This window comes from Gouania willdenowi, chromosome 16 (genome assembly GCF_900634775.1).
Source record: "Gouania willdenowi chromosome 16, fGouWil2.1, whole genome shotgun sequence".
In the NCBI taxonomy this organism is placed as follows: domain Eukaryota; kingdom Metazoa; phylum Chordata; class Actinopteri; order Blenniiformes; family Gobiesocidae; genus Gouania; species Gouania willdenowi.
In genome coordinates this window covers 10,558,057-10,571,277 of record NC_041059.1, presented here as the reverse complement: position 1 = coordinate 10,571,277, position 13,221 = coordinate 10,558,057, and the positions used below count along the sequence as shown (strand labels likewise).

At 38.4% G+C, this 13,221-nt stretch overlaps 1 protein-coding gene across 3 annotated transcripts in view; it reads left to right on the top strand.

Annotated features, from left to right (window-relative positions):
• The window catches only part of grik5 (glutamate receptor, ionotropic, kainate 5), a 137,938-nt gene that overhangs the window by 81,775 nt on the left and 42,942 nt on the right, over positions 1 to 13,221 (top strand). For 2 of the 3 annotated variants that reach the window (XM_028469893.1, XM_028469892.1), the window contains exons 4-6: positions 6,231 to 6,391; positions 9,090 to 9,254; positions 12,688 to 12,785. The exons of the other annotated variant lie outside the window; for it this stretch is intronic. In XM_028469893.1, coding sequence (XP_028325694.1) covers positions 6,280 to 6,391; positions 9,090 to 9,254; positions 12,688 to 12,785 — 375 coding nt within the window. In that variant the 5' untranslated portion in view covers positions 6,231 to 6,279. The remainder of the gene's footprint in view (positions 1 to 6,230; positions 6,392 to 9,089; positions 9,255 to 12,687; positions 12,786 to 13,221) is intronic. 3 annotated transcript variants of the gene reach the window in all.

Below are 13,221 nucleotides of genomic sequence, written 5' to 3'. Positions count from 1 at the left end.
TCTGCATTCAAAGACACAAATCACATGATTTCCTCATTCTGATGCTTCTCAGGTAATGGGAACCATTTCTGCAACATAAAAATGATTCTTCCATATGATTGTCTGTAACCTGCAGCATCATGAAGCAATTATTGCAAATAGCACCTCGTAAAGTGGCAAGTCGACGTATATAATTTGTGATTTGTGTGAGGGTGTATGTTCTTTATTGATAGCTGCGTGAGATGCATGTACACTTTCTGCATAATGCCTTTCAAGTGGAATGCTTTTGAAAAATAATCATAATTATTTTCCTCTTTTTTATTTGCAAAGGCACCATGTATGATAAAAAACATAAATGTTTCCATTTGATGCATCGTACCAGGGTTAGCTTAAAGCTAATTAGTGAGCGTTTGACCGATTTTGACAATTAAGATCTTAAAATGTATCAAAAAAGGGTGCTTGCACTTTTGTGATTCATAACTTTTATCCAATTTTTTAAAACAATTTTTTAATTCAAAAATGTCCCCATTCATTTTGATTGAAAATGTCAGCATTTTAAGATTTAACGACTTCAAATTTGAAGTTCAGATGTTCAGCCATTTTTCAATGGATTTCAACCATTCAACTTTTAAAATATTCAGCAGTCTGTTGTCTTTCAACAGTAATCTTCAATTTTCCTCCACCGTCAATTGTTTTTGACCTCCAGCCCTTCAACCGCAGTTAGTTTTAAGCTCAGATTCCATTTTTAGAGTGGAGAGCTTAATAAGGCGCAGGTCCATTTTTACCTAAAAATCTTTGCAAACTAATGGTCGTAACTTCCAAAATATTCAACCGAGAGTCCTCATTTTCTCAAAAGTAGTAGGTATATCAGTCTAGTTGCTCACAAGAACACTTTTTCAGTGATAGGTTTATTGGTTTTTTGAAATATCAAGCCTTAAGTGGACATAACCCCACAAATCTTTTGCATTGGAGATTTGTCAGACTGCTAATTAAAACGTTAATGCGAGGCTAATGTTAATACTAGCTAATGCTAATGTTAATGCTAATGCTAGCACAAACACTAGCTAATGCTAACATTAATGTTAGGTTAATGCTAGCTAATGCTAATGCTAGCACTCGTACTTGCTAATGCTAATGTTAATATTAGGTTAATGCTAGCACAAGTACTAGCTAATGCTAATCTTTATGCTAGCTAATGCTAAGGCTAGTTAATTCTCGGCTAATGCTGGGCTACTGCAGTGTTCAATGATGCGGGCCAGCACCTGCATCCTCACGTACATTTTCTGAAGAAAATGCAAATATTGTAGTTTACATCTGCGGTCCATTTGAAGTGAACATGACTGCAGTGTAACTGTAGCTGTTTGGTGGATGTAATTAGTAGGATGCTGGCCTCTGTGTCACAAAATGTTCCTGGGGACGAACTTATTTTGTACGCTCGTTGAAAGGGTTCAAGTGCGCTACATCTTAATGTGATGTATGTGGTTTAATAATGGGAAAAAGGCTAAGTGAAATATAATCACAAGATCTATATGCAAGCTTGGTCTGTGAGTGAATTTACTTTTCAGCCCATCCCTCCTCCTCTCTATCTCAATCTGACTCTGCGACTCTTTCTGCGGAGACACTTTCCAATCTCTTCTTTCTGTATTCAATTTAGTTTCTTTATTCCCTCTCCATCTCGAGCCCGTTCCCTCGGCTTCTTTTTCCCTCCTTATTTCTATCGCTGCTTTCCATCTCCTCCTCCCACCTTTTCTTCTCCCTGCAGTATAGACACTATAATCTTCCCTGTCTAATGCTGTCAATAGCTCTCAATAACAATGAAAAAGCACCTGTTCCATCCCATCATTGATGAGGCCACAGTACCAGTTAGGATCTTATTCGTCATCATGGCAATCAGCCTCTTGGTAATAGCCAATCAGGAGGCTCCTGAGAAAGGCACCCCTACCATGACCGGTACCCCATTGTTTTGATTGACTGCACCTGAGGGTCTGACACTTCTGCTGGACCCGATCAATATCTTCTCACACGAGGCAAGCAGTGCTCACACTCGCCTTAGAACACACTGTACAGGTACACACACACACACACACACACACACACACACACACACACACACACACACACACACACACACACACATCTACACACAGGGGAAGAGAGAACATAGAGAGGCCACATGGTGTTTAAAGCACACTAAACACCCACGGCTGCTAAAAAGGACATCCGAGCAACAGAAAGCACATCTGTGTGACAGCAGCGAGCCACAGTGAACGCAACATGCGGTCACGGTAATCAGCTTCACACGAGTGTATGACGGCAACATGTGACTCGTAGCCGCCGGTGGCAGTAATTATTAGCCAGCAGCTTTCCTGTGAGAAACAACAAAAGCACCATTATTTAAAACAAGAAAGATCTTCACATCAGAAAAATAATGGAGCCCCACTGCGAGCCCTGCGTCTTCTACTGTGCGTCTTATGTACAGATGGCCTTGCATACGCGCAGCCTCTGTTTACTGTGAGCTGCGGTACAACCATAATGAGACACGGCCATCTGCACAGTATGGCGTCAGCTGTTGGAATTACAAACATGCTCACACACGTGTTCACCATTTGAGAAAACAACATAGAATAGAATAGAATTCTATAGAATAGAATTTAATTGTATTACGTACAACGGAATTGCAAAAAGCCCTTCAGTCAGTGCCATAACAAAAAGATATTTACAACAGTGAGGTGGATTGTTATTGCCTCATGTGCCATGAGGTGTGTTTACTTAGTGCCATTATGTTACATGTTAGAGTAAGACAGAAATGTTAATCTGAGTACGTTTCGTTCTTTGGTTATTCCGTTTTAAGAATAAAAATAAATAAAAAAACATTTATAAAAAGATTTATAATTAAATCTTCTGTTTCTGTATTTCCGTTTTGGTTTTAAGTCAGTAAAACAAAATAACCACACTGTTTATTTGTTATTTTGACTTGGGTTTAATAACCAAAGAACAAACGGACACTGTTTAATATTGTGTGGAGTGTTTTAAATAGTGTGAAATCACATGTTTTTATTGAGTTGAAAACATGAGAGATGACAGGGAAAATAGCTGTAAATATGAGAGGCTTGTGAAAGTCTGTTCACGAATGTGATCGACAGTCTGTATTGTTGGAGCCGTTGATGAATAGAAGGATGGTGCAGCGACACAATGTCAACTCTTTTCACTTCACACGTTGCCATGTCAGTCGACGTCTTCCAGCGGCGTCCCTGTTTGTTGCTGCGGGGGTCAAATTAAGGTTCTGTCACGGCTGTGAAGCACGGACCAGTGAAGCAGACGTTGAGCCACGACCATCACGGCGTCGTCACCAACAAACCCCCCACCCCCCCACCCACTCTGTCTGTTTGTCCCCATCCCTCCTTTCATCTCATCATCTGTTCACGGCGCCTTGTCACGTTGTCAGTCAGAGCAGGGACTTGACACTCATGAAGAGGGTTGCTTAGCACCGCTGGAGTTCAGCTGAGCTCTGAGAAGCTCCTTGGTCGAGGGTGGGGTGCTGAGGGTGAGGGTGAAAAAGTTAAAAAAAGCATGTGTATTTGCCAGGCAGGGTTCGGGTCAATTATAATTGTAATCGTGTAATTGATAGTTAATTACAAATATGGCGTAATTGTCATTTTTTAAAAATGTGTTGCCGTCGTAATCGTAATTAAATGGTAATTGTGTTTAGATACTTGACTTTGTAATTGTAATTGAAATGAAAATTCTACAAAAGTTGCCAATTCTAATTTAATGCAAAACTGGGGAACCATGTTACAGTTCTATGTACAGTTCTACACATATGTAGTTAACATTTATAAAAATCTGTTTCATATCAAGCTTTCCCACATAAAGGTATCCAATATAAAACATTTAAGTTGGATAGAAGGCGAGACTAGCCCTAATAGTATCCCACATCTGGTTGATAAATGGTAATTGAAGCTTGGAAACTTAGACTATGACTAAAACTAAATCAAAATTAACACCGGTTACATGAGTACTTTGTGTCTCTCTTTGAGATGATGCCTTCGTTCAGTTTGTGTTTAGGTTTATTTAGTTTTTTAATCAAGGAAAAAACAAAAGTACCAGTCGCAACCGTGAGTTTAAGTGTTCGACTATGAAGCTGCTTTGTGTTACATCAGAAACACACGACCTGTGCAACAATGAGTTACTGAATGTACAACCCGACTTATATCTCGTGTGAAAAGTGAGACACTTAGCACAGATGAGGTTTAGCCTTGAAGAAAACTCCAGGGGAGGTTCAAATAAAACTTGAGTAAACGACATCCACACATAAAGAGACAGCCGAGCCTTTATGTAGAAGCGAGCATGCACAACCTTGACACACCAACACAGCTTCCTTGAGTAAACAAACAAACATAGACACACAGAATGGACTATATAGGCGCATGGCAAGACACATATCAGGGTTGGGGTCAATTATAATTGTAATCGCATAATTGATACTGTATTTAATCTTTTTTTTTGTCTATGGAAATTTTTTTGTTTTTGTTCAAATGTATTTTTTTTTTTTAGTTGTTCAGTCATAGTCTAGTTATTGTCACTTAAAAATAATATTTAGTCAACAAAATGAACACCAGTAAATTATTAGTTAGTTTTAGTCATAGTCTTTTTACTAAAATGCAACTTAGTTTTAGCCAAAATGTAGTCATCGGGACTATTTCAGTTATAGTTTTTATTTTAGTCAAATATATGACATTAAGATTTTAGTCGACTAAATCTACTTTATATATAGTAAACCTAAATATAAAGCCTGATATGAGATCGTATTAATATTAGTTCCGCCTTCCCTGCAACTAAAGTGGTTTTGATTGGATACTTTCCAAAATAAAAAATTAGTTTTGATTGGATTTTGTCCCAAGTGAGTTTTTATTAGTCTATGAAAATATCAACATATATGTATTTCTTTCAATTACTCTTATTGTCACTTAAACTATGACAAAGATTGTTAGTCAACACAGCTAACAACAGTTAGTTGTGATTTATTTTTAGTCAGTCTTTTGAATAAAGTGCAACTTAGTTTGAGTTTATTATTTATTATCTGAGTATTAATGCGTGTCCCTCTCTCCATGGAACTAAAGTGGTTTTATTTTTGACCCCCCCCCCCAGTTTGGTTTTTAGTTTGGTCAAACATCAACCAGTTAAAATAAATATAAACAAATCATTTTCACCAGATACAGAGAGGAGGGAGCTTAAAGGTTTCTCTGGGGGTGGCATTAGGTGGCTCTGAGATATTATATATATATATATATATATATATATATAATCTTAAATTTAGTTTTGTTTTATTTCTATGAATATCTAATATACTGTTGACACTGATATATTAATTTATAAGACCGGGTATAGTTATCATTATATTAGCGTACATTGATGTGTGAATGTGTTACTATATTACCATATTGATATTCATGTGCAGTTGTACATAGGAAATTAAGTGTGTACGTGTGTGTATGCATGTGTGTATACATATATAATAGAGATTAGGGGGTAGGATTAAATACGTTTTTATACTTCTTCCTACTTCTTTTTTCGAGCATGTTAATGATAATGATTGATTTATATAATTATTTATTATGTAATATTATTTTTTTGTTTTGTTTTGTTGATTTCACTGTCTCATGTTTTAGAAATAAAGATTACAAACAAACAAAACAAAAACATAAATATCAATATATTTTGATATAGTTTTCGCGTTCACATGTATTTTTTTCAATTAATCATTGACTAGTCATTGTCACGTTAAGATATAGTTGATGAAAACTATGACGAAAATTTTTTGTCAACAAAGTTAACACGAGTAAATTATGATCATATGAAATCATAATGCGATACAATGCAACTTGGTTTTAGTCAAAATTAGTTTACTAAATTATACAGGATAATTATCATTTATCAACCCACAATGGAATGATATTAATGCTTGTAAATACACACAGACATATTTTATGTGATCATTGTGTAACATCACATGAGTTGTGTTTGGATTTTGTCCCTTGTGGTGAAATTGTAGTTTTTTATTAGTTGATGAAAATGTCAATATGTTTTGTATGGGTTTCATTCACATGTATTTTGTATTTTAAATGAGTCATATTCTTAATATTTTCACTCAGAAAAAAAAGGAGTAGACAAAAACTTTGACAAAAATGTTTCTTCTAAAAAATGAGCAGTGGTGTAACCTGAAACCTGTTGTGCTTTCTGTGTGCCTGCAGGTGGTGGTACAGGCAGCCAGCAGACGTTCTCCATGAGGAGCAGTAGAAGATGCCGGCTCTGCCAGCATTGCTGCTGTCAATACACTTCTTCTCCTTCCTGTTAGTCAACATGCCACCTCGCTCCCTCAGTCAGGCTCCCCTGCTCTCCTCCGTCAGAATGGGTGAGTGCCATGCCACCCTGACACCCCCCACATCCCCAGCCCCACATCATGGCCTCTAAGATCCTGGATCCTTGGGTTTGATCCCCTTCCCCCAAACTGGAACAAAACACAGTGAGCACTGTGAGGTGACAGATTTAGGGCAAAGTATCTGTAAACCAAAAGGGGTTTTACTTTACTTTTGGCTGATACACAGTTTCTTTCTTTTTTTAACCGTACTTTTAAAGGTCCTATATCATGCAAATCAATGTTTTTGAGCTTTGAACCTTGTTACAATGTGAACTCCTTATCAAAAACACCCCCAAAGTGTTATTGGGATTCCTTCCTGCATCTCTGAGCAATCCTCACTATTCCTGCTGTCTGAGCTGCTTCTCTGCCCTCTTCTGAAAAACGAGCAGTTCCTCCGGTTCAAACTTTTGTGACATCAAGAGAGTCTGAACCACTCCCTCCAGGAAGTGCCTCCACAGCTCCACAGTGAACATAGACTGTAGTGCATGCTAGGGGTTGAACGACTACATCATTTTAAAGGTCGACTCTATGTGCATACTAGTTGACGTCAACTAGTCGAGTCGACGTCGACTAGTCGATGACGTCACCAAGAGCCGAAGCCGAGCAGAGTGGTAGCCGAGTACCGGTGTTGTGCCAAAATCTGGAGGAGGAGAAAGTGACTTAGCAGCTTAACACTCCGGTGAGTGTTTTAAACGGCTGAATGAGTGCTGCTGCTGTATAAACAATGTGTTTCACTGTAATTTACAGTTTTTTGGCTCAAAACAATAGCAACAGTGTGTGGATAGCAAAAGAAGATCCCTTTGGTGATCCCTGATCTCCCTCAGAGCGAGGCATGCAGGCAAGTCAGTGTCTATAGACACGCCCACTCATGAATATGCATAAGCAGGCACCAAACAGCCCGTTGCTCAGAAAGTCACTTTTCAGAGGCAAAAACTCTGGAAAACAGGCGAGTTTGGGAAAATAAACCTCAAATACTATGTTTTTGAGGTTCTTACAAATGGAGATGGGTGAAAAATGCATGATATAGTACCTTTAAAGCTTATCATATTAAAATGTGTTCGGCCATGACAGCTCATGTTCCCAACTGTCAAAAGTGCTATTACAAAATAAATTATAGCAATAAAAACCTTTTCACCTTGATGGATAATATTCAGCATGAACAATCGCTAGCTATTGAAGGCTGTCGGTAGAGTTTTAAATATTTTTTATTCATATGAACAATCTCCATGCAATACACATCTATTGCATTTGATCACAATGGAAGGAATTTTGAAGAACATACATAATGTTATGTTCAAAAGAAAAAAAGATGCTTGGCAATGATTTTGGAAACACAAACACACTGTTGGTGAACGTGGACGACTCACAAGGTCACTTTACGCCAGGAGTGCTGAAGTCTGGTCCTACAGAGCTCCTATTCTGCATGTTTCAGGATGTCTTCCTGCTCCTATTTAATCTAATCTAATGACAGCGTCCTAATGCATCTCGACAGAAATCCTGATTACAAGCTTTCCTTTACAGCCAGCTGTGGTGGACCAGGGTAGCATCTAAAACATGGGTGTCAAACTTGCTGCAATTCGGGGCCATTTGAACCAGTTTGATCTCATGTGGGCCAGAAAACAAAAATACTCATGAAAGAAGCGCAATTAGATCAATATCTGTCTTTTAAAAAAATATTTTATACCTATTTACAATGAGAATTGTTATACGATGAACTGTTTTTATCGTACCTTATGTTGTTTTTTTATGATGATTGTGTCTGTTTGGCTTTAATCTTTAAGAGTGTAGGTAAATGTTGTTGGGAGGGGCATGTTGCAATTTCATTGTCTTGTGCAATGACAATAAAGAATGCTATTCTATTCTATTCTATTCTAATGTCATGCCCTAATTCCCTCTTTACACTTAATACTTAATGATTGTATTTCACTTAAAACATCCCTAAGCATAAAGCAATAACATGCATGTCTAATATTAGATGTTAGGAAAAAAAAAAAAAAAAAAAAAAAAATATATATATATATATATATATATATATATATTTTTTTTTTTTTTTTTTTTTAATTTAAACAAACTGCTGACTGGATAAGTGCTACAATGATGTTGTATTTTATGCAGAAGAAACACAAGATTGATCAACTCATTTATCAACTTACTGCATTCTTTTGAGTTGTGTGTCTTTTTTTGTGTTGGTGTTTGAAACTGCTTGAACTGCACAATAGAAAACATTTGTTTGTTTTTTTTAACTCAACTTTAACTTGGTGAGAAACTTACTGATGCAATATAATAGCTATTTTCCTTTTTTAACATCATGCAAGACCAAATCTTTCTTGATATCCATTTTACCAACACATCTGAGTCAGTTTGCAGTTGATTAATGAGTAGCCAAAGATAATATACACTTGTTTGATAAAGTTGGTTTCTAGGTTTGTCATAAATCTGAATACATTTCTATAATAATCAGTGAGATTGTGTAAGTATACCAAGAAAAATGTATTTAATCTGAAGGGCGTGGATGTAAGGAACATTGATTTTGTTAGATAAAAATAAACACATCTTCATATAGCTACATGTAAACAAACATAGATAACTACTTATACGACTTGTCTTGTTTATTTATTTCTCCTTCACTGCATTCCATCTTTATACTTGGGTGTTTTAACCCTTCCCTTCTTCGTCTTGCTGTTTTCTATAGCGGCGATCCTTGATGACCAGTCAGTGTGTGGGCGTGGGGAGCGGCTGGCGCTGGCCCTCGCTAGGGAGAACATCAACAGCGTGATGGAGGGTCCGTCCCGAGCCCGAGTAGAGGTGGACATATATGAGCTGCAAAAAGACTCTCAGTACGACACCACTGACACCAGTGAGTAGAGCCAAGTCTGCACTTCGAAAAGAACCGATTCAGCAGATTCTCTTAAAAGTGTCAGAAAATCATAAAGTCTAGCAAACATAAATTTTAAGCTTGGAGTCTTAAGTACAGGCAATAGACCTCACTAATTGTGTCAGTAATGATTAATGCATTATCTTGGCAAATTGTGTTATTAGGGACCATTGCAGAGAGGAATGTTTACAGTGCACTGCTGAGTCTCTCAGTCTGACAACAACAAAAAAACCTCCCCAAAACTTAAAGCTGCAGTATGTAAGTTTTTTTTTTGTGTCATTTGGTCAAAAATCTATAAATGTCTTTGAGCATATTGTAATCCATATTGTTCTGAGTGGACAGTGAATCTCTGCTCCTTCTCCTCGCTTTGAGAATGACCTTTAGAAATCCAGGGGCGTGACGCTGGACTTCAGCCAATCAGAGATTTTTCAACTAACAGAGTGCTCCATGAGCTGTTTTGGGCATTGCTATTGGCTGCTCAAGCTGCTCATCAAAAGTCAATGCACGTTTACAATCTGATAGTAGTGAGTCCAATGGCAGATGTTTCAGCAGAAGTCTTACACGGTTACACGGTAAAGCAAGAGGGAAAAGGCAGACCGAGGTGGAGAAGCAACAGTTTAAAGGCACATACGTGTTCAGGAGGAACAAACTCTATGGAGGTCCCTCTGATTCGGTATGAGCGGCGGACTGCGCGTGATTCGCTTTCAGTCTATGCGGAGTCTGCCCCACATACCGAGTCAGAGAGAGAGTGATAACAGATGGGATAAATTGCTTGTAAACCTAAGAGACACATTATCTAAGGTGGAGAGAACAGACGCATTTCATGTGCAGTGTGGATGTGGAGTGTCTGTCCGCTCTGATCAGCTGGGATTTGGAGGTCCTTACAACAGCGAGTGATACGTGCTTTCATGTCTCTAAAACATCAGGAAACTCTTCAATAAGACAAGATAAAGTCCCTACATTTGTCACTAGTCTTTATTGAGAAAAAAGTTGCTAAGATCTCCACAGATGTTTCCGCAAGCGTTCACAAGAAAACCGCTGAGTTTTGTTCAGGAGGGGAGGGAGCGTCTCACCATTCTACATACTGCAGCTTTAAGTAGGCTTCTGACAGTTTTCTGAAAAACAAACTACATTTGCCAAAATGTCTTTTTTTTACAAGCAACAATCTCAAAAGATTACCCGCAATGACAAAACATCATTCCTTTCATGAAGTTAGAAGCCTGCAGGGGGTTTTGCTGATTAGTAAACATGTCATCGGAGACCAGTAATGGACAGTAAGACTGTCTCATTAAAAACAGTGGACCCATGCCCTCTAGTAACAGCTGGCACTGTGTACAGCGTGGAACATGATGAAAACAAATCATCACATAATAATACAGATCAGCAGTGCAGTGAAAAGAAGACAGCAGCGTACCGCAGAGGCTGCTTCAGAAAAATCCTATCGATATACAGAGTTAAAACAGAACATTTGCAAAGACTGAAGAGCCACAGCTGAGTCCAAGCACTGAGAAGACACAGTCTCCCTGCTCCTATTTTAATAGGTCACTGACCCAGCCACCAGCTACTGGCAACATGTCTATACAAACACTAGGATAGCAGGTATATGTGTGTGTGTGTGTGTGTGTGTGGGTGGTTGTCCTTGACCAATGGGCAGGAGACGCTGACAGGCTTGTTTGCTCCCAGCAGATTTTTTTTTTTTGGTCCCTGTATCAGATTGCTCATCATCTTACAGCAACACATGCACACACGTATACACACGCTTGCTTGTGCGTATGCATGCACACCTCATTATCTGCAGACACATTGCACAATGCACACTTAAGGGCGGATTCACTAAGATAAATTATTTGGAGCTCTCAGCAGAATAAGATGTCATGAAGGCTGTCATTATGACACCTTTGGAGCTATGTTGGCATTTTGTGGTTAAGTGGAGGGATCTAGTGGGGTTAGGGGCTAGGCCTACGGTTGGGTTAGAGTTAGGGTTAGGGTTTTGGTTAACGAAGGGTTAGGGTTAGGATGACGAACAACACTTAATGACAGCCTTCATGACACCTTATTCATACTAATGACAGGTGTCGTGTCATCATAATGGCATCGTAATGTCAGCGTTTATGTATAAAACTTCAAGTAAAGTGTTACCAAAACACTGTCAATGGCACGTTTGAGGCTCTGCTCATAGGAGGATGCTAATGCTAATGCAAATGCTAGCTTAATGATGTGTGTCTTTTGTGAACAGGAACCCAGATATGTCACTCACTGTAAGTTGATTGTTACACTACATTACGTTCATTACCGACCGAAAGAAGAGGAAACACAAGAATGTGACTGAAAAAATGTGATTTTGAGAGATGTATTTCTATATATGATACACAGGGGGATTTATAGCAGTCAAATATCCTTTATACTCTCTATGTAAATGACAAGAATTATTATAATAATTATTTCTACACACAATCAGAAAATTATGCAGTCTGTGCTGTGAAAGTAATAAACTGTGAGCTCTAAATGCTGCAACAGTAAGATAAATAATCGAAAAAACCCACCTTGTCTCCTTCAACTACCGCCAGAAAAAGAAGCAAACCTGTTTCCAAACATGTTGAACTTTTCTTTTTCGAAATAACTACAATCATTGAATTGTTTTTGGCAGCAGGGTGTGTGAGTCTGTTACGGCTGTCAGTAACAATTTCACACTGGTCCGCTAGGCAAGTGTGGGACAGACAGCAAATATAACCTGTCCTGTTCCTTCTTGTTTTTAATCAGTCATGTATTTAGTGAGGAAATTAAAAGCAGGAGACCAGAGAAAACCAATGCAGGCAGAAAATGTTTCTCAAAGTATAGGAAACAAACTCTTAATTTTCATTACGGGAATAGTGGGAATATCTATTTAGTTTTTATACAGCAGAAGCATTGCTTGAGAATACTGTATGCTGATTCACAGGAAGGTACAAACTGATTTAAAGGAACAATGGTTAGTAGACATGGCTATGAAATTTAAATACAAGAAACTGATGCACATAATTTCCTTTACATCTGCTAAACGTGCAAAATGTTCAGTGGAAATCAGTCACCAGCCTGTTGAGATTTCTGACTGCAGGGCTGTAATTGGTCTAAGATACAGTATGTCCAGACAGTAAAGTCATTAAATGCTGACTAATGCTGTGCAATGCTGTTTAAATAATAGCAGCATGTAACCCATTGCTGCTTTCCGTTGTCCTTGGTGTTTCTCTCTATAAACCACTCAGATTTTAATGAGACAGATTGCTCCAAACGTCATAACAACAGGGTTTTGGATATGCACATTTTCTCCCTGACTGGAGCTTCTGCTGTGTGCTAACTTTGAGCTGCAATCCAAAGCTCACAGAGGGAAAGGTTTGTGTTCACACTCTTAGGGTTTATTTTCCTTCTTTCCTTTCAGTGTGTCAGATTCTGCCCAAAGGCGTTGTCTCTGTGATAGGTCCCGCCTCCAGCCCCGCCTCCGGCTCTACTGTCAGTCACATATGTGGGGAGAAAGAGGTGATAAACACACACACACACACTAAACACATGCAAACAAAGCTCTTCAAAGCACTGTATGTAGAATAGTTTCCAAGCACTACATGATGAATGCACCAAGTCATTCAGTTCTCCTATTGAAATTCAAAACCCTACATCAGACATAGGCAACTGGCGGCCCAGGGCCACATGCGGCCCTCGGTCTAACTTTGTGCGGCCCCCAAAACAAAATTGTAATTCAGGAAGTTGGAAGTTATATGAAACCCAACATAACACACAAAATTCCAGAAGCAAGGAAAACGACAGCAAAAGTGCACAAAATGATAACAAAGACACACTAAACAACCACTTAAACACAAAATGACCTCAAAAGGACGTCAAAGACTAAAACAGACAAAAAGACAACAATAACACAAAAAATATAGCAAAAACACACATAATTACTTTAAAAACACAC